The sequence below is a fragment of the Oncorhynchus gorbuscha genome, linkage group LG26 (genome assembly GCF_021184085.1).
Source record: "Oncorhynchus gorbuscha isolate QuinsamMale2020 ecotype Even-year linkage group LG26, OgorEven_v1.0, whole genome shotgun sequence".
Lineage (NCBI taxonomy): Eukaryota > Metazoa > Chordata > Actinopteri > Salmoniformes > Salmonidae > Oncorhynchus > Oncorhynchus gorbuscha.
Window position 1 is genome coordinate 9,415,915 of NC_060198.1, and position 25,258 is coordinate 9,441,172.

General features: G+C 44.0%; 2 protein-coding genes and 1 long non-coding RNA gene across 3 annotated transcripts in view; 2 read left to right on the plus strand and 1 right to left on the minus strand.

The window, feature by feature from the left end:
- Nucleotides 1–3,142: 3,142 nt before the first annotated feature.
- On the minus strand, nucleotides 3,143–5,460 carry LOC124015088. The gene is made up of 3 exons (XR_006835085.1): nucleotides 5,353–5,460; nucleotides 4,095–4,193; nucleotides 3,143–3,983 (listed from the first exon to the last, which is right to left on the minus strand). It is a non-coding gene; the product is annotated as an uncharacterized LOC124015088 (long non-coding RNA).
- A 68-nt stretch (nucleotides 5,461–5,528) lies between these two features.
- Nucleotides 5,529–20,497, plus strand: LOC124015087 (cilia- and flagella-associated protein 52-like). Its single transcript, XM_046330027.1, is given in 15 exon segments — nucleotides 5,529–5,714; nucleotides 6,171–6,370; nucleotides 9,679–9,815; nucleotides 9,970–10,098; nucleotides 10,265–10,364; nucleotides 10,831–10,947; nucleotides 11,053–11,153; nucleotides 12,292–12,307; nucleotides 12,309–12,463; nucleotides 12,856–13,004; nucleotides 13,622–13,767; nucleotides 14,032–14,183; nucleotides 14,522–14,624; nucleotides 19,701–19,812; nucleotides 20,081–20,497. Coding segments are annotated over 15 exon segments (1,860 nt in total). The 5' UTR covers nucleotides 5,529–5,653; the 3' UTR covers nucleotides 20,263–20,497.
- Nucleotides 20,498–23,956: 3,459 nt separating this feature from the next.
- The window catches only part of LOC124015152 (ubiquitin carboxyl-terminal hydrolase 43-like), a 194,514-nt gene continuing 193,212 nt past the window's right edge, over nucleotides 23,957–25,258 (plus strand). The window contains exon 1 of the mRNA XM_046330141.1: nucleotides 23,957–24,959. Within this exon, the coding sequence (XP_046186097.1) occupies nucleotides 24,324–24,959 (636 nt within the window). The 5' untranslated portion in view covers nucleotides 23,957–24,323. The remainder of the gene's footprint in view (nucleotides 24,960–25,258) is intronic.

Below are 25,258 nucleotides of genomic sequence, written 5' to 3' on the forward strand. Positions count from 1 at the left end.
CTTTGTTGAAGATCCTTTGGCAGCGATTACAGCATCGAGTCTTCTTGGGTATGACGCTACAAGCATGGCACGCCTGTATTTGGGGAGTTTCCCCCATTCTTCTCTGCACATCCTCTCAAGCTCTGTCAGGTTGGATGGGGAGTGTCGATGCACAGCTCTTTTCAGGTCTCTCCGGAGGTGTCCGATCGGGTTCAAGTCCAGGCTCTGGCTGGGCCACTCAAGGACATTCAGAGACTTGTCCCATTGTCTTGGCTGTGTGCTTAGGATTGTTGTCCAGTTGGAAGGTGAATGTTTTCCCCAGTCTGAGGTCCTGAGCGCTCTGGAGCAGGTTTTCATTAAGGATCTGTCTGACTAGTCTCCCAGTCCCTGCCGCTTAAAAAAATCCCCACAGCATGATACTGCCTCCACCATGCTTCCCCGTAGGGATGGTGGCAGGTTTCCTCCAGAAAGGATGCTTGGCATTCAGGCCAAAGAGTTCAATCTTTCATCAGACCAGAGAATCTTGTTTCTCATAGTCTAAGAGTCCTTTAGGTGGCTTTTGGCAAGCTCCAAGTGTGCTGTCATGTGTCTTTTTCTGGCTTCAACTGGCCACTCTACCATAAAGGCCTGATTGGTGGAGTGCTGCAGAGATGGTTGTCCTTCTGGAAGGTTCACCCATCTCCACAGAGGAACTCTGGAGCTCTGTCAGAGTGACCATCTGGTTCTTGGTCACCTCCCTGACCAAGGCCCTTCTCCCCCGATTGCTCAGTTTGTCCGGGTGACCAGCTCTATGAAGAGTGTTGGTGGTTCCAAACTTCTTCCATTTAAGAATGATGGAGACCACTGTGTTCTTGGGGACCTTCAATGCTGCAGAAATGTGGTACCCTTCTTCAGATCTGTACCTCGACACAATCCTGTCTCGGAGCTCTGCAGACAATTCCTTTGACCTCATGGCTTGGTTTTTACTCTTACATGCACTGTCAACTGTGAAACCTTATAGACAGGTGTGTCCAAATCATGTTCAATCAATTTAATTTACCCCAGTTAGACTCCAATCAAGTGGTAGAAATATCTCAAGGATGATCAATGGAAACAGGATGCACAACATACTGACTCAACTCCAGCCACTTTAACAATGGAAATGGTTGGAAATTGATGTAAAAATGTATCACTAGCCACTTTAAACAATGCCACTTAATATAATGTTTACATACCCTACATTACTCATCTCATATGTATATACTGTACTCTATACCATCTACTGCATCTTGCCTATTCCGTTCTGTACCATCACTCATTCATATATCTTTATGTACATATTCTTTATCCCTTTACACTTGTGTGTATAAGGTAGTAGTTGTGGAATTGTTAGGTTAGATTACTCGTTGGTTATTACTGCATTGTCGGAACAAGAAGCACAAGCATTTCGCTACACTCACATTAACATCTGCTAACTATGTGTATGTGACAAATAAAAGTGTATTTGATTTGATTTGACGTGAGTGTCACGCCTTGGTCAATATGTTTTGTGTTTTCGTTATATATTTTGGTCAGGCCAGGGTGTGACATGGGTTTATGTGTTGGGTTCGTATTGGGTTTTTATTAGCATTGGGATTGTGTATGATTAGGGGGGTGTCTAGTTAGGCTTCGCTGCCTGAGGCGGTTCTCAATTGGAGTCAGGTGATTCTCGTTGTCTCGGATTGGGAACCATATTTAGGTAGCCTGAGTTCACTTTGTAATTTGTGGGTGATTGTTCCTGTTTCTGTGTTGTTGTCACCAGATAGGCTGTAATAGGTTTTCACGTTCCGTTTGTTGTTTTGTATTTAGTATTCAGTTATTTCATGTACCGCGATTTATTTCCTACACGCTGCATTTCGTTCCGACTCTCTTTCTTCAACAGACGAACCCCGTTACAGTGAGCTCAATTTTGAATCTCACAGCAAAGGGTCTGAATACTTGTGTAAATAAGGTTCCTGTTATTGTAATTTTTAATACATTTGCAAAAAAAATCTACACACCTGTTTTTGCTTTGTCATTATTTGGTATTGTGTGTAGATTGATGAAGGGAAAAATGATCTAATCAATTTTAGAATAAGGCTGTAACATAACAAAATGTGTAAAAAGTTTAGGGCTATTTGAATTGTGTGCTATATTTGTTTGTTGATTATTCATCTACTTATCAATGAGAATGTATATTTGTGCATATGTTAATAGGGTTGCAAAGGGAGGATATAAATGGCCTTCAGAAAGTATTCACACCCCTCAACTTTTTCCACATGTTGTGTTACAACGTGTGAATCAAATTGATTTAATTGACATTTTTTTTGTAAAATATCTACACAAAATACTCTGCATGTCAAAGTGAAAAAAGTTATTATTATTATTGGAAAATAAAACAGTAATATATCTTGATTAGATAAGTATTCAACCCCATGAGTCAATACTTGTTACAATCACCTTTGGCAGCTATTACAGCTGTGAGTCTTTCAGGGTAAGTCTCTAAGAGCTTTGCACACATGGATTGTACAATATTTGACCATTATTCTTTAAAAAATGTGTCAAGCTCTGTCAAGTTGGTTGTTGATCATTGCTAGACAGTCATTTTCAAGTCTTGCCATGGATTTTCAAGACAATTTAAGCCAAAACTGTAATTAGGCCACTCAGAAACCTTCAATGTCATCTTGGTAAGTAACTCCAGTGTGTATGTGGCCTTGTGTTTTAGGTTATTGTCCTGCTGAAAGTGAATTTGTCTCCCAGTGTCTGTTGGAAAGCAGACTGAACCAGGTTTTTCTCTAGGATTTTGCCTGTGCTTAGCTCTATTATGTTTATTTTTATCCTAAAAAAAACTCCCTAGTTCATGCTGATGACAAACATACCCATAATATGATGCAGCACCACCATTTTTGAAAATATGAAGAGTGGTACTCAGTGATGTGTTGTGATGGATTTGCCCCAAACATAATTTTTAGGACATAAAGTTAATTTCTTTGCTACATTTTTTTGCAGTATTACTTTACTGCCTTGTTGCAAACATGATGCATCTTTAATAAATCAAAAGATCTGTACAAGCATCCTTCTTTTTACTCTGTAGTTTATGTTGGTATTGTGGATTTTTGTTTGCGTTGGTGATCCATCCTCAGTTATCTCCTATCACAGGCATTAAACTCTTTTAAAATCACAATTGACTGGGTGTATTGATACACCATCTAAAGTGTTAAATTAATAACTGCACCATGCTCAAAAGGGATATTCAATGTCCGTTGATGCCCAATAGGTTCCCTTCTTTGCGAACGATCGGAAACCTCTGGTCTTTGTTGGTTAAATCACTGCTTGACTGAGGGACCTTACAGAAATGGGGGATTGCACACGGAGTGAGTCCATGCAACTTATTGTGACTAGTACAATTTTTACTCCTCAACTTATCTTAACATGTTGAATACTAATTAACAAGACATTTCAGCTTTTCATTTTTGATTCATTTGGAAACATTTCTAAAACTGGCTCTGTGTAAGGATCGATGCTGGAGCAGGTACAGGGAGTGAACATTAAATAACCACGGACAGGACAGAGACAGAAAACGGACAGGCGTCTGGACAGGGGAAACGGAAACCGCAATAATGTTGACACAGGGATGAAGAGGAAACAGACAGATATAGGGAAGACAATCAAAATGTGAAGGAATCCAGGTGAGTCCAATGAGCGTTGATGTGCGTAATGATGGTGACAGGTGTGCGTAATGAAGGGGGTTGGGGGGGCCCAAGAGCGGACTCAGAAGAGGAAGCCGGGATGAATGCACAAAAAGGTTTATTGAGCACAGAGAAATGGGAAGTGCAGAACTGGGGTAGCTCAGGTGAGTTGCAAAAACCAGGAGTGTAGAGTGAGGTTGGAGTTGGCTGAGTAGAACAGGGGAACCGGTCCAGAGGGGAATCCAAGGTAATGGTGGTGAGTGATATCCAGAGCAAGGTGGTTGGTGGTGAGATGTGGAACAGGAGACAGAGAGGTAACTGCAAGAAGAGGACAAAAATGGTGTAAGGCAGGAAAATGAGCGCAGCAGAGCAACCGGATCTTGAGCATAGCCAAAAGGCTAGCATGATAACAGACTGAGCAGATATTACGATCTGGCAGAATGGAGGTGGCAGGGATGAGTATATGTAGAGGTCTTGATTTATGGGACGATTTGCAGCTGGTAGGGATCTGCTCTGACTCCAGCACACCTGTCTCCAACCACACAATCACACCAAGAGAGAGAGAGAGTGTATACAGGGGGAGAACAGAAGGTTATGACGACACCGGATGAACACCAGAGGGCGTAGTGGACGCAGATGTGACACCTAGTTCCCTGGCTCGCTCCCTGGCAGTGACCAATCCATAGAATTAGGAATCAGAATTCTAGAATGGGCATGAACCTTCTTATGATGGAAATATAAAGTATCAGACATTTTGGTAAGGGAGTTGGTCAACCATGGTTTGCCAATGCTCTGATAAGAGTGTAAAATAATGAATTTATATATTATCTGCACTGTATGTTTGTTAACTAACCAGACAGTTTTTAGAGGAGTGATCCCATAAATGTTTCGTAATAACTGCCAATATGCCAACATTCCGTTCAAACAATCAGTTGAGGATAGGACTCCCCAATGGTGGAACAAACTCCCTCACGACGCCAGGATATCGGAGTCAATCACCACCTTCCGGAGACACCTGAAACCCCACCTCTTTAAGGAATACCTAGGATAGGATAAAGTAATCCTTCTCACCCCCCTTAAAATATTTAGATGCACTATTGTAAAGTGGTTGTTCCACTGGATGTCATAAGGTGAATGCACCAATTTGTAAGTCGCTCTGGATAAGAGCGTCTGCTAAATGACTTAAATGTTAAATGTAGGACTTAGACACGTTGTAATTGCAACAAGTACTGATATTGTATCATATAATTACACTTTAGAATACAATGCAAATTTAGACATTTATTATGGTCTATTTACGTTTATGTTATAGGCTATTTATACAGAAAATGTGTATAAAACTGTATTTATAATTATGATAATAGTTTAGGTTGACAATACTTATATTACATCATTTATAATATATCATATGCCTTAATTGTTGTTTTCCTGCGTAAGTAAAAGCAAGAAGTGAATCACCTATGCCTTTACTGCATATTCATTCCAGACTGGTTTGGATTTCTCCCTGACCACAATAGCTTCCATTTTCACTCCATTCTGGAACTTTTCAAATTGAATAAGATCTCTAGCCATGTCTAGATGGAATACAACGTCTGTCAAATTGACTTCAAAAGTTGTTTTGTTTTTGCATTTACAGCGAACTCTTACCATAACCCTTTTCCTAGCCTGCTACGTTAATTCACCTTACCTGCTATGCCAGTTTTCTTAAACCTGCTATGAAAAGTCCATTTTGACAAAAGCTGTAACCCTTCTAGACGAAACCGATCTCTATGGACCAATCACACTCCAAAGACGCACCCAAATGCATTACAAAACTACTACATCACCATAGAAACTGATCCCAAACAAATGGTTAAGTTGCTAGGCAACGTTTGTTTTGTCGGGATGGCAAATGAGCGAAAGGTAGCTGAAGCTCGATAGGATTTTATAAGCTTGAAGACTTGCTGTAAACACCTTCAAAGTAAAAAGAGGTGCAATTGTGTTGAATCATGGCTGGAGATGGGCAAGATATTCCACGGCTTGAGCTGGAGGCTGTAATTGGGTTCAATGGTAATGTAAAATATCCTGCCAGCCTATTTAGCTAGCTAGCTAACATATTCAGCTGAGCTAACCAAGTTATCTGGTAACAAGTAATACTAACGTTAGCTAACGTTATTTGTTGCCCTGTGTGATATGGTTGTTGTCACTAGGATCAGGGCATGCTATGGTAGTTACCTGTACCAGCTACTACTGTTGCTTGTCGCTAGTGGGGCTTTCAGCTGGTTTGTCATCTTTTCAATGTGTCTGAAGATAACTAAATAATTTGTCATGTGCTGTTCAGTTTATGGAAAGTATTTAGAAGTTTCCATTCAAAACTCTAATCTATCCATCATGTTTGTTTACCTTGATGAGTTTCTCCTGAACCCTTCAGACGAGTTAGGTTCAATCATAATCCTATCCTCTTTAGTTCTGGTCTAAAGCATGTCTTTACTTGCTTTTACAAACGTTTTTTTTTGTTGTTGACAGGACACGTATTTTCCGGCCTCAGAGTGCACCCAGACAGAGAACACTTCATCTATCCTCTTGGTTGCACTGTTATTTTGAAGAGCCTGAAAGACGGCAAACAGGAGTTCCTCCATGGACACACCAACAACGTCTCCTGTGTCACTGTGTCCAAAAGCGGACGCTACATCGCTTCTGGACAGGTCACCTTCATGGGCTTCAAGGTAAACTAAAGACAGTGAAACGTTCTAGTATTAGGAGAGCAGTCATGTTTCGCCTCTTGATATCAGAGAGAGGCAGACAGGCAGACAGGCAGACAGGCAGACAGACAGACAGGCAGACAGGCAGACAGACAGACAGACAGACAGACAGACAGACAGACAGACAGACAGACAGACAGACAGACAGACAGACAGACAGAACGGCAGACATACAGACAGACACAGTTGGATGGAGGCACGGAGGGAGAGGCTACAGATGAATGTTGAACGTGGGAAACACATGAATGGGTGTGCGAGAACACGTGGAGTTCCAGGTCTCCGGTAGCCTCTGGAACTGCCAATCTGCGGTCAACAAGGCAGAGTTCATCTCAGCCCATGCCTCCCTCCAGTCCCTCGACTTCTTGGCCCTGACGGAAACATGGATCACCACAGACAACACTGCTACTCCTACTGCTCTCTCTTCGTCCGCCCACGTGTTCTCGCACACCCCGAGAGCGTCTGGTCAGCGGGGTGGTGGCACCGGGATCCTCATCTCTCCCAAGTGGTCATTCTCTCTTTCTCCCCTTACCCATCTGTCTATCGCCTCCTTTGAATTCCATGCTGTCACAGTTACTAGCCCTTTCAAGCTTAACATCCTTATCATTTATCGCCCTCCAGGTTCCCTCGGAGAGTTCATCAATGAGCTTGATGCCTTGATAAGCTCCTTTCCTGAGGACGGCTCACCTCTCACAGTTCTGGGCGACTTTAACCTCCCCACGTCTACCTTTGACTCTTTCCTCTCTGCCTCCTTCTTTCCACTCCTCTCCTCTTTTGACCTCACCCTCTCACCTTCCCCCCTACTCACAAGGCAGGCAATACGCTCGACCTCATCTTTACTAGATGCTGTTCTTCCACTAACCTCATTGCAACTCCCCTCCAAGTCTCCGACCACTGCCTTGTATCCTTTTCCCTCTCGCTCTCATCCAACACCTCCCACACTGCCCCTACTCGGATGGTATCGCGCCGTCCCAACCTTCGCTCTCTCTCCCCCGCTACTCTCTCCTCTTCCATCCTATCATCTCTTCCCTCCGCTCAAACCTTCTCCCACCTATCTCCTGATTCTGCCTCCTCAACCCTCCTCTCCTCCCTCTCTGCATCCCTTGACTCTCTATGTCCCCTATCCTCCAGGCCGGCTCGGTCCTCCCCTCCCGCTCCGTGGCTCGATGACTCATTGCGAGCTCACAGAACAGGGCTCCGGGCAGCCGAGCGGAAATGGAGAAAACCGCCTCCCTGCGGACCTGGCATCCTTTCACTCCCTCCTCTCTACATTTTCCTCCTCTGTCTCTGCTGCTAAAGCCACTTTCTACCACGCTAAATTCCAAGCTGCTGCCTCTAACCCTAGGAAGCTCTTTGCCACCTTCTCCTCCCTCCTGAATCCTCCGCCCCCTCCCCCCTCCTCCCTCTCTGCAGATGACTTCGTCAACCATTTTGAAAAGAAGGTCGACGACATCCGATCCTCGTTTGCTAAGTCAAACGACACTGCTGGTTCTGCTCACACTGCCCTACCCTGTGCTCTGACCTCTTTCTCCCCTCTCTCTCCAGATGAAATCTCGCGTCTTGTGACGGCCGGCCGCCCAACAACCTGCCCGCTTGACCCTATCCCCTCCTCTCTTCTCCAGACCATTTCCGGAGACCTTCTCCCTTACCTCACCTCGCTCATCAACTCATCCCTGACCGTTGGCTACGTCCCTTCCGTCTTCAAGAGAGCGAGAGTTGCACCCCTTCTGAAAAAACCTACACTCGATCCCTCCGATGTCAACAATTACAGACCAGTATCCCTTCTTTCTTTTCTCTCCAAAACTCTTGAACGTGCTGTCCTTGGCCAGCTCTCCCGCTATCTCTCTCTGAATGACCTTCTTGATCCAAATCAGTCAGGTTTCAAGACTAGTCATTCAACTGAGACTGCTCTCCTCTGTATCACGGAGGCGCTCCGCACTGCTAAAGCTAACTCTCTCTCCTCTGCTCTCATCCTTCTAGATCTATCGGCTGCCTTCGATACTGTGAACCATCAGATCCTCCTCTCCACCCTCTCCGAGTTGGGCATCTCCGGCGCGGCCCACGCTTGGATTGCGTCCTACCTGACAGGTCGCTCCTACCAGGTGGCGTGGCGAGAATCTGTCTCCTCACCACGCGCTCTCACCACTGGTGTCCCCCAGGGCTCTGTTCTTGGCCCTCTCCTATTCTCGCTATACACCAAGTCACTTGGCTCTGTCATAACCTCACATGGTCTCTCTTATCATTGCTATGCAGACGACACACAATTAATCTTCTCCTTTCCCCCTTCTGATGACCAGGTGGCGAATCGCATCTCTGCATGTCTGGCAGACATATCAGTGTGGATGACGGATCACCACCTCAAGCTGAACCTCGGCAAGACGGAGCTGCTCTTCCTCCCGGGGAAGGACTGCCCGTTCCATGATCTCGCCATCACGGTTGACAACTCCATTGTGTCCTCCTCCCAGAGCGCCAAGAACCTTGGCGTGATCCTGGACAACACCCTGTCGTTCTCAACTAACATCAAGGCGGTGGCCCGTTCCTGTAGGTTCATGCTCTACAACATCCGCAGAGTACGACCCTGCCTCACACAGGAAGCGGCGCAGGTCCTAATCCAGGCACTTGTCATCTCCCGTCTGGATTACTGCAACTCGCTGTTGGCTGGGCTCCCTGCCTGTGCCATTAAACCCCTTCAACTCATCCAGAACGCCGCAGCCCGTCTGGTGTTCAACCTTCCCAAGTTCTCTCACGTCACCCCGCTCCTCCGTTCTCTCCACTGGCTTCCAGTTGAAGCTCGCATCCGCTACAAGACCATGGTGCTTGCCTACGGAGCTGTGAGGGGAACGGCACCTCAGTACCTCCAGGCTCTGATCAGGCCCTACACCCAAACAAGGGCACTGCGTTCATCCACCTCTGGCCTGCTCGCCTCCCTACCACTGAGGAAGTACAGCTCCCGCTCAGCCCAGTCAAAACTGTTCGCTGCCCTGGCCCCCCAATGGTGGAACAAACTCCCTCACGACGCCAGGACAGCGGAGTCAATCACCACCTTCCGGAGACACCTGAAACCCCACCTCTTTAAGGAATACCTAGGATAGGTTAAGTAATCCCTCTCACCCCACCCCCCCTAAGTTTTAGATGCACTATTGTTAAGTGACTGTCCCACTGGATGTCATAAGGTGAATGCACCAATTTGTAAGTCGCTCTGGATAAGAGCGTCTGCTAAATGACTTAAATGTAATGTTAAATGTAGATTACAGAGTTAATCTATGTTGTTCCAGGCTGATCTGATCATCTGGGATTATGAGAAGAGAGCGATCCACGCCAGACTCCAGCTCCACAAAGCGAAGGTGGAGGGACTTGCCTTCTCCCCCAATGACAAGTACCTTGTGTCCCTGGGTGGACAGGATGATGGAAGGTAAGAGGTAGTTCAATGTCGTGAGCAGTTTGTTCCAGTCCTGCTATAACACACCATATCCTACTAATCAGCTGGTCCTCAGACCTTTGATTAGATTATTAGATTGGTTAGATACTACAGTCTGGCTGTAAATGTGAATGGTTTGTGTTTTCAGCATTGTGGTGTGGAACCTTGAGAGCAAAGAAGCGATCTGTGGGAGCCCGGCCTCTGCCCACAGTGCAGGCCACTGCCTCACCATCGAGTACACCAACCACAGCGACAACATCTTCATCTCCGCCGGCAAGTGAGTGACTTACAGAGACTCTGGGTTGCTGTTAGAATAGAGCATTACTTTGTCAATCAGAACGGATCTTTATTGGACTTGAACACGACGGAGAATTATTAAATAAATACAGTTTATTATTAATACTTTCGAATTAACACACTTGTAATATGTTGTTTCTCTGTAGTGGTACGATGCGTGTTTGGGAGCTAGACCTTCCAAATAGGAAGATCCGGCCTACGGAATGCCAGACAGGACAGCTGAAGAGGATTGTCAAATGCATTGAGGTGAGCTAAACCATAGAAAGCAGACACGGCTCAAAGTAATAGCGGTACTGACTGAGTACCCACTGGGCACAGATACCAATTAGTCTATTCCACGTTGGTTCAACGTAATTTAGTTGAAATTATGTGTAGACAACATTAATTCAACCAGTGAGTAAATTGCACAACGGTGCCAAATGCCCCCCAAAATGATTTTGTACGACCCATTCTTAACCACTCGAGGTACGTTTTGAGACCAAGCAAAGATAAACTATTCATCAATACTTGTTATGGTTTATTAATGAGGAAATCTGTAAACACACAAGTTCAGGTTCCTGTTATTTTATTCACATGGCAATTGTTGCCTGAGGTCGACTGATCTCTGAATTAAGATAAAGATAAAGAATTTCCCTGCATATCAAGCAGCCTCTCAAAGTAGTAGAGGTGGAGACGGAAAGCTTATTTCTAAGGTGACCCCGTTGCATCACAGATCCCAGACGACGACCTTTTCTTTTACTGCGGAACCACCAGTGGTGACATCCTGAAGGTCAACCTGAAGACCCGCCTCCTCAACAGCTGTGGGCCACGAAAACAGAAATTCAGCAAGGTGGGTTTATTCAGTGTCCTGAGTGACCTCCATATGTTCATATCTCTGAGATCCTACTGCAGTTGAGATTTGGTACAGCTGTCCCTCTTTGTCTTTTTGGTGCAGGGTGTCAACACACTGAGGGTGCTGAAGTCTGGGGACATCCTGGTGGGCTCTGGGGATGGCATGTTCACTTTGTGCTCGGGACCTAACTTCAAAACCATCAAGTAAGTAAGTGCTGCAGGTTGACAGACAAGATATCAAGTTGTCTATATCAAATCAAAGTCAAATGAAAGTTTATTGGTTGCGTACACAGATTTGCTGGTGCAGTGACATGCTTATGTTACTAGCTCCAGCAGTGCAGTAGAATGCCTCTCAAATACAATACTAATACACAAATAATCAAAACAAGAAGTCAAGAAAGAACAATTCAGGGGTAAATATATTAGAGTGAGCATGCGTGAGAATTCAAAATATATACTTGAACAAAAATATAAACGCAACATGCTACAATTTCAACAATTTTACTGAGTCGCAGTTCATGGAAGGATATCAATCAATGTAAATGAATTCATTAGGCCCTATCTATAGATTTCTCATGACTGGTGGGCACTGACAGATTGTATCGGTCACGGCATATTCCTGAGGTCCGGCGGGATGACCCTTTCTTCCAGTTCAGTGTATATTAGACAAGCGAACAACATTCACAACTTTTTCATTGTCAATTTAATCCATATTGCTCCTATTCTTGATGAAGAATGTTGGCAAGCTCACTTGTTTGAGACCACAAAATGAACCAAATCTGCTGAATAGCGCAGCTAATAACTCTTTCTATAAATACTGTGATCGAATAAAAACAATTAGGAGAATAAATTATTTTAAAAAAAAATGTATGTTGATTATAATTTATACATACTTTCTACCTGGTATTAGTAGTTTCAATTCAGAGCCAAGTATTTTTTTGCGTCCCAATCAAAACCTCCCACGACCCAAATTTGGGCCGCGACCCACCAGTTGAGAACCACTGGTTTATATCATCTATCTCAAACTGTCATATTGCATCCATACTGTGTCTTAGCCTATACATTAGAGTGGTTACATTTCTTCAGCCCGTCAGCGTCATGGCTTCTAGGGAGTTTTTCCTAGCCACCGTGCTTCTACACCTGCATTGCTTGCTGTTTGGGGTTTTAGGCTGGGATTCTGTACAGCACTTTGAGATATCAGCTGATGTAAGAAGGGCTTTATAAATACATTTGCTTTGACGGCAAACCAAGAGGTGGGGCTGAGATTTTTTTTAATGCTATGTGTAGAAATACATAATGTACTCAATGCAGCATTCTGCCATTCATCATCTAACCCCCATAGGAAGGTTCAGTTGGAGGGGGGGAGTGACGTCCATCGCTGTGAGAGGCGAGGGCCACCAGTTCTTTGCAGGAACGGAGGCGGCTCAGATCTACCGCTTTGGCTACACAGACTTCAAAGAGGAGCTGATCGCCACCAGTCACAACAGTGCAGTCAACGACGTGGCCTTCCCTTTGTGAGTGACACCCTTCAAAATACAGGCACCCATTTAGAGACAAGATTACAGACTGTACGTGATTTACTCTTTTTTCCCCCATAATATTGTTTTACAGCGCACATTCTATTATCACTACTACCTGATTGCCATATGTCACCTCAAATATATAGCTGTCTTTACCTATCTGCACCTCAATCATAGTCTATGCTGTCAAGAGAGACTGCCTCAAACAACATTGCTTTGCCATCATTGCCCATTTACTCCCACTAGAGGGCGATATGAGCATGTTTAAAGCATAAACATGTATTATAGCCTGTGGCTCCAGTACAAAGTAACTCCTGTTCCGTGGACCAAAGTGCAGAATGACTGGTCGCAAACTTATTCCAGCGACGTTTCTGATTCTCTCCCAGTGGCACGTCGGAGCTGTTTGCCACGTGTTCCCAGGATGACATCAGAGTGTGGCACGCCGAGACCTCCAAGGAGCTGCTGCGGATCTCCGTCCCCAACATGACCTGCAACGCCCTGGACTTCATGATCGACGGACACAGCATCATCAGCGGTAGGCAGGAACCATTAGGAGTTCTGTTTGGCAATGGGGTCATTCAAAAAATGAACACACACACACACACAGTATATGTGGTCCATGCGGCTAGCACTACACTAGGGAGGGATGGTACGCCATCATTGCAGCGTATGGCATTGTCTTAAGTTAGAACGATAAAAGACTCGCGTCAAATATTATGGAGCACACTAGCCTGTACGATAATGACAGTATTTTTAAAGCGAGGGTGTGAATGTGCCTGAAATTCCTACTCATTGTTGGAGCCTTGACTGTTGAGTCATGATAATAATAAATGGTTTGATCCTCGACTGTACCTTTCCATTCCAGCCATTTACAGTTCAGACACACGTCCAATGTACTACACTAGGGAGGGACTGAGCACACAATCTTCACAGTAGCCTGGATACTAGTCTGTTTGGGCCATCATGCCACTCCATGCCACTCCTTTTCATGCCAAAGACTGCTGAATGGCCACAGTGTTTGGCATGATAGTACAAATAGATCTGCTATCATCACAACACATTATGGCACAATCTCATTGAAGAAATACATAGGAATGTCATGTATCGACTATTCCCATCTAATGTATTTGTCTTGTTCCAATTGTTTTACAGCCTGGAACGATGGGAAGATCCGTGTGTTTGCCCCAGAGACTGGCAGAGCCATGCTGGTCATCCACAATGCCCACAGCATGGGCGTGACTGCCATCGCTGGCACCAGGGACTGCAAGAGGATCGTTAGTGGAGGAGGAGAGGGACAGGTCAGATGAAAAGTCACCCTGGCATGTCACAGGACACCTTTTAGTCTATATTTAAATAGAGAGCATAGATTAAGAACCACCAGTATAAATGAACCACCCCTTGAATGTGACATTTGTACAAATATTTTAAGCTCTTCCATTTTCCCCCATCCTTCCCACAAAAAAACTTGTATTATTACATACATATTTAAAACAATGTTTTAGTGGTGTTCCTCAACAGCATCATTGTATTGAGTCCTAGTGCCAGTCTCTGGCCTGTTACAGGTGCGTGTGTGGGAGATCCTGCACGGCTGTCACCGGCTCATTGAGACCATGAAGGAGCACAAAGCCACCGTCACCAGCATCAAGATCAAGAGCAACGACAAGGAGTGTGTCACCGCCAGCTCGGATGGGGCCTGCATCATCTGGGACTTGGTGTGAGTTCAAATGTACATTCTCATGTATACACACACACAGCACACACACACACGCATGGATGTATGCATGCTCAAATCCACAAACACATGTAGCTGTGTAGACACACACACACACATACACACACACACTCGGCTTCCCACTGTGAGAGGCTTTCAACACACATGATTACTACCACTACCACTACCATTAATACCACTCCTCCATCCATGTGGTTCCTGTATTCAACATTCATTTCAAGTCCCCCCCCCCACCCCTCTCTCTCCCTGGTACCCTACCTGCTTCTCCTCTCTGTCTTCCCCTCTCCCTTCCTCTCCCTCTCTCCTCCTCCCGACTGCAGGCGATTTGTGAGGAATCAGATGGTCCTGGCCAACACTCTGTTCAGAAGTGTGTGTTACCACCCTGAGGAGTACCAGATCATCACCAGTGGCACCGACAGAAAGGTTTGGAATTAGAAAAGACTCACAGCACAGCACACTGTAGCTAGCTGATGACTTCTCTGTGCAGCGTGTGGTCCCCAGTCCCCAGTCGCGGGAAAGTCCGAGTAAGGCTGTTCTTCGTATCGAGGCATCCTTGTTAGCCCTCATCTCATCTCCAGATGGTAGATGTTCGAGATGAGCTCTGTTAGAGAGACGAGTATTGTGGGGTGTAGAAAGGCTGTGCCGAGCTTGTTCACATGCCCACGTCAGCTGTGTCGTGTTTCGAAATGTTTCCAAACCTTTTTTTGTTTTACCAGTCATAAGCCACGACGTAGCAGTCAGGTGTATGTAACACCTCTTTACGCCTTGATTACCTAGAATAAAAACCGAGTTGCATGAGGTGCGAACCGAGGTTCACAATAGCCCCTCTTCAATATGCACCTTAATATCCACTCATCGCAAGCTCTACGGACTAATAAGGCCCGTATTGTTGGCTCAACACCACGCTGTGAGGTGAGGACAAGCTGTACTGATTAGCGGGCACTGTGAATGCGCTGAGACTGAGGAAATGAGGAGAGGGGAAAAAAAGAGAGAGACTAGAAAGAGAGTGCTCTGGCTCTCGGCGCCTTCCTGCGGATGCGATGCCTGCCGATGCCATCCAAGTGCCCGTGTGCCAGATACGCCATCTGCTCGCTCCAGGACACAGGCGCTCTGTCTGGGGTGAGCAAACAGTAACACACACAGATACACACGCACACTTTGAGTGAGACTGGGGGGAGACGGAGAGAGACAGAGAGAGACTGAGAGAGACAGACAGAGAGAGAGAGACAGAGACAGAGACAGAGAGACAGACAGAGACAGAGAGACAGACAGAGAGAGACAGACAGAGAGAGACAGACAGAGAGAGACAGACAGAGAGAGACAGACAGAGAGAGAGAGACAGAGAGAGAGAGAGAGAGACAGAGAGAGAGAGACAGAGAGAGAGGGATTGGATGCAGCAGCTCCTTGGCTCAGAGTTCAGTCAGTGGTAGAGGGTCTTTGGGGACAGCTTCACACTCTCCAGTCTGTCGGCTGGAAGGAGACAACAGAACAGACTACTGCTGCTGGTGGTTCTGTGGTAGGGTCAGCCAGAAGCCTCTTGTGATGATGACCCAACACTCCTGGGTGTTGGTTCCAGTTTGGGCTGATTGTGATGTAGGGCCATCAGGGTCTTGGGATTGATCCTGTGTTCTATTGTGGCATGTCAGTTATCAGACGCATGGTATATAGGCTTCTGTGGCCTTCCCATTGTCCAGCACTAATAGGATAATAAAGACCTTCTGAAGTATTCCGTTTAAAAGAGAAGTGAGCTCTTGATCGTCCTATAACTTCTTTGTTTGACGGATGTCCTTGAGATGCTCAATTAAAAGAGGGGGATTATACTTTGTTGGCGAGAGGTACTGTATGTGTAAATGGATTAGCATGGTCAAATACATGGCTGGGCGTAGCGTCAGCGTCGGGATAAATGGAAGCCCACACAGTAGCTAAGAAGGCTTTATCGGTGTACAGCCCTTCGTAAAGTGGGTTACTGTCCTCAGTGATGTATTGCCTCAACATGTAGGTGGAATTACACAACACTCTACACACAACAGAGTGAAAATGTAGACTAATCTTGGCACAGCATGCATTTGTGTTTTCAACATACTGGTATTGAAATTACACAACACATACTGTACCATAAGATTTCACCAAAGACTAGACATGTAATCTCGATTCGGCACAGTGGCGTAGCTTTCAATGCATTGTAGTGATTGTAGGAATTATAGCTGAAGTTATCCTTGCTAGGCAATTAGAATTGAACGTTGCAATGCAGCTGTTTTTATCTAAATATCAATCATTTCTGGGTAACAACAAGCACTTTACTGTGAATGTTTTAAATTTAAATGGTCAAAAATGATAAATAATTGCTTCTTAGCAAAGAGCAATTTCTCAAGCAAGTTTTGCTAGGACTGTTTGGGAGTGGTCTGAGTGAGTGGCATAATTGGACAAGCCTAATTGGAGGGATATGTAACCTGAGAACTAGCTGTTATTGGCAGAGAGGTTTGAAATTGACTTTGTTATTGGTCTATTAACTTAAACTGCCTGGCCAAAACTCCATCCCATCATAACAGGCAGAAATGTCAAGCAATCTTTTCAAACAGCTCTTACACTAAAAGGGCATTATTATCATTTTCACAATTTGACAGTATTATTCCAACCTCATGGTGTGTAAATATACATACAACACAGAAAAAGCATGTTTTTGACTGCACTGTGCCTTTAAAACAAGAGTCATTCCATGTCATTTCAGCAAGCCATGACACCCCCATCTCAGATTGTTCTGAAATGGTTTCTGTCGTTAGAAACAGGTAAGATTAGCATTCCTGAAACATTATTTTGCTGAAATGAAATGTTATATCTGAGAAATTAAGCTAATTTGGCCATTTTAATTGATAAGATTCAGATAATATTCAATAAATATAGTACCCAACATTCAATTAGGACCAAACCTCTTCTTACTAATGAGAAAAATTAGGTATCCCAAAAAATATTAAAAAGACACCCACGGGCCCCACACACCTCATGTCAATCCCACCCCAACAACCATTATACAGTATCAGTTCTCTGTTTGACAAGTAGAATGAAGCTGTGGCTTGGAGTACTGCTTCTACATACTGTAATGTATTCCCTGTGAATCTGGTGATGTTTTTCCCCCTGTTCAGAGAAATGAATCATTGAAGTCACTTGCATTATTTACCATAAAGTAGTGTGAAAGTACCACATTTTGACCACTAGATGCCACTATAGTTCCTGCTATACCGCCACACTCTTTTGCCTATTTTGCTGGTCTCTTGTGCTTATTAAATAGATTTTCTTTGCAACTTTGGGTAGAAAACCAATAGACCATTATGAAAATAAATTGTGTGGTCATTCTCACAATTCAAGCCAGTCAATTCAGTGCGTCCTTCTCTCAGCAACCTAATGCTTCAACCTAACTCTCCTTGAATAGGAGAGTAAAGGTTGCATTGAAGGCTAAAGCAATGCTAGCAGTAGGCACATGCTAGCCTTGGATGTAATTAATTTCTGGGGGATGTTGCCGTGGATGGCAGCCAGGTTCCACAGGAGAAGGGAGGGAACACAGATGGGTGAGGGTGACTTGGCCACTCTCACACAGGTGCTGCTCTCAAATAAGCCCTCCATGACACCAGGAGAGGGGAGAGAGGTCGTGACTAGAGAAACAAACTGGATTTGAACCCATTCCCTATATGACACAACACAAACTATACTGGAGAGAGGGAGCGTTGTGTCTGCTACTGGGCTAACTCTTCTCCCTCTCACATTTTTGGCTGTGTCATATCTCACCTCAAATGATAGTCAGTGATTTGATTAAGATTCAAGTCATGTGGGGCGGCAGGGTAGCCTAGTGGTTAGAGCAATGGACTAGTAACCGAAGGGTTGCAGGTTCAAATCCCCCAGCTGGCAAGGTACAAATCTGTCCCTGAACAAGGCACTTAACCCACTGTTTTCTCTCATTGAAAATAAGAATTTGTTCTTAACTGACTTGCCTAGTTAAATAAAGGTCAAATGTAAGCTAGTTGCTGCTGGTATTGAGGGGTTTTTCTTTCTTTCATTATGCTGACCAAATGTTTATTTCATAAAGTGAATGAATGCACGCCAAGAACTTTGGATTTTTCCATTTAATTTCAATCATATTGAAAAAAAGATAATGGATGCATAAATGATGGTTGTTGACCAAATGTTTTCACAATGAATGATGCATGCAAAGAACCTTGAGCCTTTCCATTTGAATTGAATTACACTGAAGAACGGCCCTGACTGTTGTATATTTCTCAATAATGTCTAACAAATGTGTTTTCCAGTCAGTAAGCTTTTCCATTGAATTTGAATGATATTGAGGTACAAAAGTGTTTTTTTTACCATCCCACAGAAATGTGTCTCTTAGGCTGCCTCTGTGCTTTAAGCGCTGTTTTTCATTCTTAAAACTATAAATACCTTGTTGTTTCTTTGCCATTTGTCTCTCTTCAATCCCATTATTACAAACTGTATTTGATATGTCTTTGTGAGATTACATTACCTCAGTCCTGTAATGCATTATGTTTGTGGTCTTTCTAAGAGATGAAATCCAGTCCGAGAAGCTATTCTCGTAAATGCTTTTCTGAGCTCTCTCCCATGTAACATTACTTGTTTCATTGCATACAGCTGGAGTTTTTTTTTTCTCTGATAGGCCTACGCCTTTCTGATGAATCTTCTGAACTGGTTCATTCAGATATACTAGACATTTTCTCACTTCTGTATGAGGAGATTGTGTTGGGTATTGTAATATTCACTCTATAGCCTAAACATTGACTCGTTGATGATTCGATTTTCAGTTAATAAAGCAAGTTGTGCATATGAAGAAATAATTTGTTTCCAGGTACAATCAGTTTGGCCAGTTCCAATACTTAAAATCACAAATGGTTTAGTTCTGTGCTGCCAGCCAGTTAAGCTGCAAGTCTCCTCTTCCTTGACACCTGAAGAAGCACTCACATTCTGCATTTTAATGTCCTCTCATATGCGCCAGTTAGTTTGTAGCTGTAATTAGCTTTGTCATAAAAATAACAAGAAAGGACCTTGCGCGCGCGCGTGTGTGTGTGGAGATTGTGGCATTACTGTGCGGCTGTAAATAAACTTCAAATAACAATTGAGCCTTTGAGATGCGCAAGTCTTTGACAGCTGCAAACCCTCGGGACGATTAACTCTCATTTAGAGTCATGAACATGTTGTTTTAACTGTGGCGGGCGCACGAAAAACTTGATAGACTCTCTCCGGCCTCATTTACATATAGTGGAATAATGAAGATAGATAATTCAGTGAGGCAGAATTACTATACTATGAACAAACAGAAGACAAGACACAAGGAGTGGCGTTCATCCTTACTATAATCACTGTGATACATGGTCATTTTTGTAATTTCTTGTAATTTTACATAGAATATGTCAAATAAACTAATCTGACGAGTCTTATATGTACAAGCTCTCTCATTCATATTCCATATACCTGAATGGCCTTCTTCTTTCCCAGATTGGTTATTGGGAGGTGTATGATGGCTCAGCCATCAGAGAACTGGAGGGCTCCCTGTCAGGAGCCATCAATGGCATGCACATCTCACAGAGCGGACAGCACTTTGTCACTGGTACAGTACCCTTTACATTTGTTTTGTTGACATAGGAGTTGGCACAGCTCCAACAGATCTAGGACTAGGCTACTGTTGACTACCGTCAATCAACGACAGCCCATGGTCTGTCCATTAAATATCCCTGTATCGACTCTCAATAGCTCGGGACAATCGTGAAGAGGCACTTGGTTGAGCGTGACTTCACCCAGCATTCGGTTGGATCAATGTTTGTAGGCTTTGCAGTAGAAATAAACATGGTATATGTGTCTCTGCTGGCCCACATCAGGTGGAGACGAGAAGCTGGTGAAGGTGTGGGACTACTCGGAGGGCGAGGTGACCCACGTGGGCGTCGGCCACAGCGGCAGCATCACCAGCGTCACAATCTCCTCCGACAACGGGAGCATGGTGAGCACCAGTTCCGACGGGGCCGTGCTCCGGTGGAGGTACCCCCATCCCTCCTGTCCCTAGAGTGCCTCTCGGATGCCAGGAGAACAGAGGTTCAAAAAACCCATGACCCTATGACCTTTGACCCACCTACCCTACAAACGTTTAACTTTTGACCTTGACCCTGACCAGTCCCAATACACACCTGTCCTCACACCAAACAACTCCGAAGAAGTCATGAACACTGCCAGTAATGCCATTATAGAGCAAATGTTTTATTCATTCATGAAAATAAATTGATATAATTTTGATTGTGCGATATTGACTGAAGTATGCATTACTAGCTACATTTTACTTGTTGAAGGTTATTGCATAGTTTTTGTGTGGTATTCGCCATACTAATAATGTACTGCATCAACAAACTTGGCAGACACACATGTTCTAATATGCATGGAATTAACCTAAACATTTGACTTAGGGACTCTTAACCTCATCAATGCAAAGCTGGATATTGTAGTCACATAAAGATACTCATCTGCTCATCATAACCTTGAATAGCATTCTCTCTGATTTTCTATGGGAAGAACAGAAGTGATTGTATCATCCTCCTTTTCCCCATTAATAGGCAGTGAGTGTAAAAAGGCAGGCTACACAGTACATTAAAGCATATTTCATACAGACATGACTGTCTTATGCGTGTCCTGTGGTAAAGAAGAGAAAGAGAGACGACGAAGCCCAGATTCACAGGCACTTTAGCACACCGCTGCTGTCAGGTAATCTTTCACTGGAGATTCCCCAGAGACTTCGGTAAGGTGTGTGTGTGTGTGTGTGTGTGTGTGTGTGTGTGTGTGTGTGTGTGTGTGTGTGTGTGTGTGTGTGTGTGTAACCAGCGAGCCTCTTGGAATGTCTCCATCTTCCCAAACGCATTCCCCTCTCGACTGCTCAGAAGCTGAAAATGCAATAATTAATAGCTAGTCCGCTACCCACAAAAAGAGGGCAAACCTGCAGTACGCTATGGACGGACAAAGTCAGCAAAACATAACCTACACCCCAAGCTCTGTAAAATAGGGCATCCCATCCAACTGCCCATGCACGCACGCACACACACTGAATACGCAGGAGGCCATGCTTGAAGATCAGAGTAATGTATAGCCCTATATGGACGCGTTTGAGTTTCTGACTCATTGCAGAAGTTTGGAAGCGGGTGCTGCAGAGTGCAGACTCCTCAGAAATACAAGGTTTCCGATTACACTGCAATAATACGTGAGCTTATAAAAATATTGCAAGATAAATATGAATATTATACATCTGCTTGAGTAAATCAGCACATATGGATCACTAAATCCAATCTATGGTCTTGGCGAGCTGTGAAATTAAAACCGAAGCTGATTGAGAATATCAGCAGTGTATGTCCTCTGCCGTACAAAACATGCGCTACCAAGTAGCATTAAGACCATTTATTCTCTGTGTCTTTCCCGTCATTTGATTCCTCCACGTGTGTGTGTCTCCAGATCGCAGTGAGGCAGGGGGATATGCCAGCCTGACAAAATTATTTTTAGGACATTTGTGTGATAGTCGTGATGAATAATCCAATCAAAGTTGATTGGTCGTGTCCACAGATTTGCAGACGTAATCGCAGGTGCAGAAAAAAATGCTTATGTTTCTAGCACCAACAGTGCAGTAATATCTCCAACCGTGCAATAATATCTCCTAACAGTGCAGTAAAATCTCCAACAGTGCAGTAATATCTCCTAACAGTGCAGTAAAATCTCCAACAGTGCAGTAATATCTCCAACAGTGCAGTAATATCTCCTAACAGTGCAGTAATATCTCCAACAGTGCAGTAATATCTCCTAACAGTGCAGTAATATCTCCAACAGTGCAGTAATATCTCCTAACAGTGCAGTAATATCTCCAACAGTGCAGTAATATCTCTAACAGTGCAGTAATATCTCCTAACAGTGCAGTAATATCTCCTAACAGTGCAGTAATATCTCCAACAGTGCAGTAATATCTCCAACAGTGCAGTAATATCTCCAACAGTGCAGTAATATCTCCAACAGTGCAGTAATATCTCCTAACAGTGCAGTAATATCTCCAACAGTGCAGTAATATCTCCAACAGTGCAGTAATATCTCTAACAGTGCAGTAATATCTCTAACAGTGCAGTAATATCTCCAACAGTGCAGTAATATCTCTAACAGTGCAGTAATATCTCCAACAGTGCAGTAATATCTCCTAACAGTGCAGTAATATCTCCAACAGTGCAGTAATATCTCCTAACAGTGCAGTAATATCTCCAACAGTGCAGTAAGATCTCCTAACAGTGCAGTAATATCTCCAACAGTGCAGTAATATCTCCTAACAGTGCAGTAATATCTCCAACAGTGCAGTAATATCTCCTAACAGTGCAGTAATATCTCCAACAGTGCAGTAATATCTCCTAACAGTGCAGTAATATCTCCAACAGTGCAGTAATATCTCTAACAGTGCAGTAATATCTCCTAACAGTACAGTAATATCTCCTAACAGTGCAGTAATATCTCCAACAGTGCAGTAATATCTCCAACAGTGCAGTAATATCTCCTAACAGTGCAGTAAGATCTCCTAACAGTGCAGTAATATCTCCTAACAGTGCAGTAATATCTCCAACAGTGCAGTAAGATCTCCTAACAGTGCAGTAATATCTCCAACAGTGCAGTAAGATCTCCTAACAGTGCAGTAATATCTCCTAACAGTGCAGTAATATCTCCAACAGTGCAGTAATATCTCCTAACAGTGCAGTAAGATCTCCTAACAGTGCAGTAATATCTCCTAACAGTGCAGTAATATCTCCAACAGTGCAGTAAGATCTCCTAACAGTGCAGTAATATATCCAACAGTGCAGTAAGATCTCCTAACAGTGCATTATTAGATGAGGCGTTCCATCAGAGGATAGGGTGGTGCAGGTGCAGTCTATTAGTGTCCTATCACCAGGACGCAGAACAATCTCTGCCTAAAACAGTAGGGGGCTCCTACACACCTCAAAAATATCATAATTTTTTTCCGTTGGGACCATGCACCGTAGCCTACTCGCATCATGCCAATATAGATAATAGTAAAAACGGAAAGAAAGTGCAGACCTTGAATTGCTGATACAAAATAGGTTCAGTATTTGTTAATATAGGCCTACAGAACGCTTGCAATAGTTTTTGATTCAACTATACACAATAGTCCTTATCGTGCATCTAATTATAAGGGAAGTTTATAAGCCTGTTACTAAATGAGTGTCGGCAAGCTTGTTTAAGTTGCCCATAAGCCTAATATCTATCAGTTTCAGAGTCCTGTCACTCCGCGCGCCACCTTCAATGTGGAACTCTTTAATAAATGGAACACTAGTCACGTTAATAATGTCACTTTAATAGTGTTTACATATTTTGCATGACTCATCTCATATGTATATACTGCCTTTTGTACTTTTCTACTGTATCGTAGTCTATGCCGCTCTGACATGGCTTGTCCATATATTTATATATTCTTAATTCCACCCCTTTACTTAGATTTGTGTGTATTGTGTATATGTTGTTAAATTGATAGATATTACTTGTTAGATATTGCCGCCATGTCGGAACTAGAAGCACAAGCATTTCGCTACACCCCCCAATAACATCTGCTAAACATTGGATGTGACCAATACAAATAGATTTGATTTAATATAGTCTAAAATTGTAGGAGGGCGGGAATAACGCGCACTATCCACCAAACAGAAAACCACTCCAGCAGCGCTCGGAGTGGCGAGGGAGGGAGAGAGAAAGACCGCCAGCTGTATGTGCCTAGTAAACGACGAGGAAGTACGGAGCCACACTACGACCGAGGACCATGGAGTTGAAGACAACTCACCTACACAGTGGTTACTGGTTACAGGTGCCCGCTGCTTCACCATTTTACCAGCGAAACAGTATGACAAGGGCGCGCCGAGACCTGGCGGGAATTACCGGAATGTCTGAGGGACATTGTTTCGTCATGTGCCTAAACCTCGGTATTGTCTATTAGCAGAGACCGGAGTGGTTTCGAGAGGAGGAGGGGTAGGGCAGACAGGTAGGAGTCTATTGCTTCAGTAGCTGTTTCGTTTTCACTTCTTGTTACCTGGTAAATAACCAACCACCATGGATAACCACAAGGAGAATAAGATAAGGAAACAGTCCATGAAAACCAAATCTACAAAACGCAAAGAGAAGAAATACAAAGCCGGGAAGCTTTTCAGAAGGAAATCGTTGAAGTCCGTTGGGAATTTTATGAGCAGGATACTGAAAACTTTGGGAACTTTGGCACACTTCGGCGACGTCGAGCCACCTGACGGTGAGGATGATGATGGCGGGTTCAGAGACAGCGCCGCGTGCACGTTGAGTGCCAACTCAGGGAATTTGAATAAAGAAGAACTTCAGGTCTCGAGGGAGATTAAGGTGAAGAAGAGCGCCTCAACTTTGTCTTCTCATGGATCTATAAAAGACAGGCTGTCGTGGTGCTATGGCGACAAAACTCCCGGAGTCCTTGGGCTGAAGAATCATGGAAACACTTGTTTCATGAATGCGGTGGTTCAGTGCCTCAGTAATACGGACCTGCTGGCCGAGTACCTTGGTTTGGAACAATATAAGTCTGATTTGTGTCAGGGGAGAGTAAACGGAATTGTAAAAAACGAGGACGCGCAACTTGCCAGGGGTGAGGTGACCACACAGTTGGCATCCTTGGTGCGGGCGCTTTGGACCCTTGAGTATACCCCTCAACTGTCCGTGGAATTCAAGGTGAGTCGCTTGTGTAAAAACACTTCAAACACAACTCATGTTGGAGGCTTAATTGGTTCATTTCCATAACAGTACCCGCCCTTGCTCACCTATAGACCTATCTACGGCTTCAGTGCGACTCTGATCATGACAAACGTTCAAAGATCGGAGCAATCGCGTGCCCACCGAGTCGGCTACAGTTTCCAGCACAGCATTTCATTCTACAAGGATAGGAATTTGCGAATGATTCAAAAACAAAATAAATATTTAACTAAAGAGAACACATCGTTCCTTTCACATGAGGGTTTGTCATAGTAATA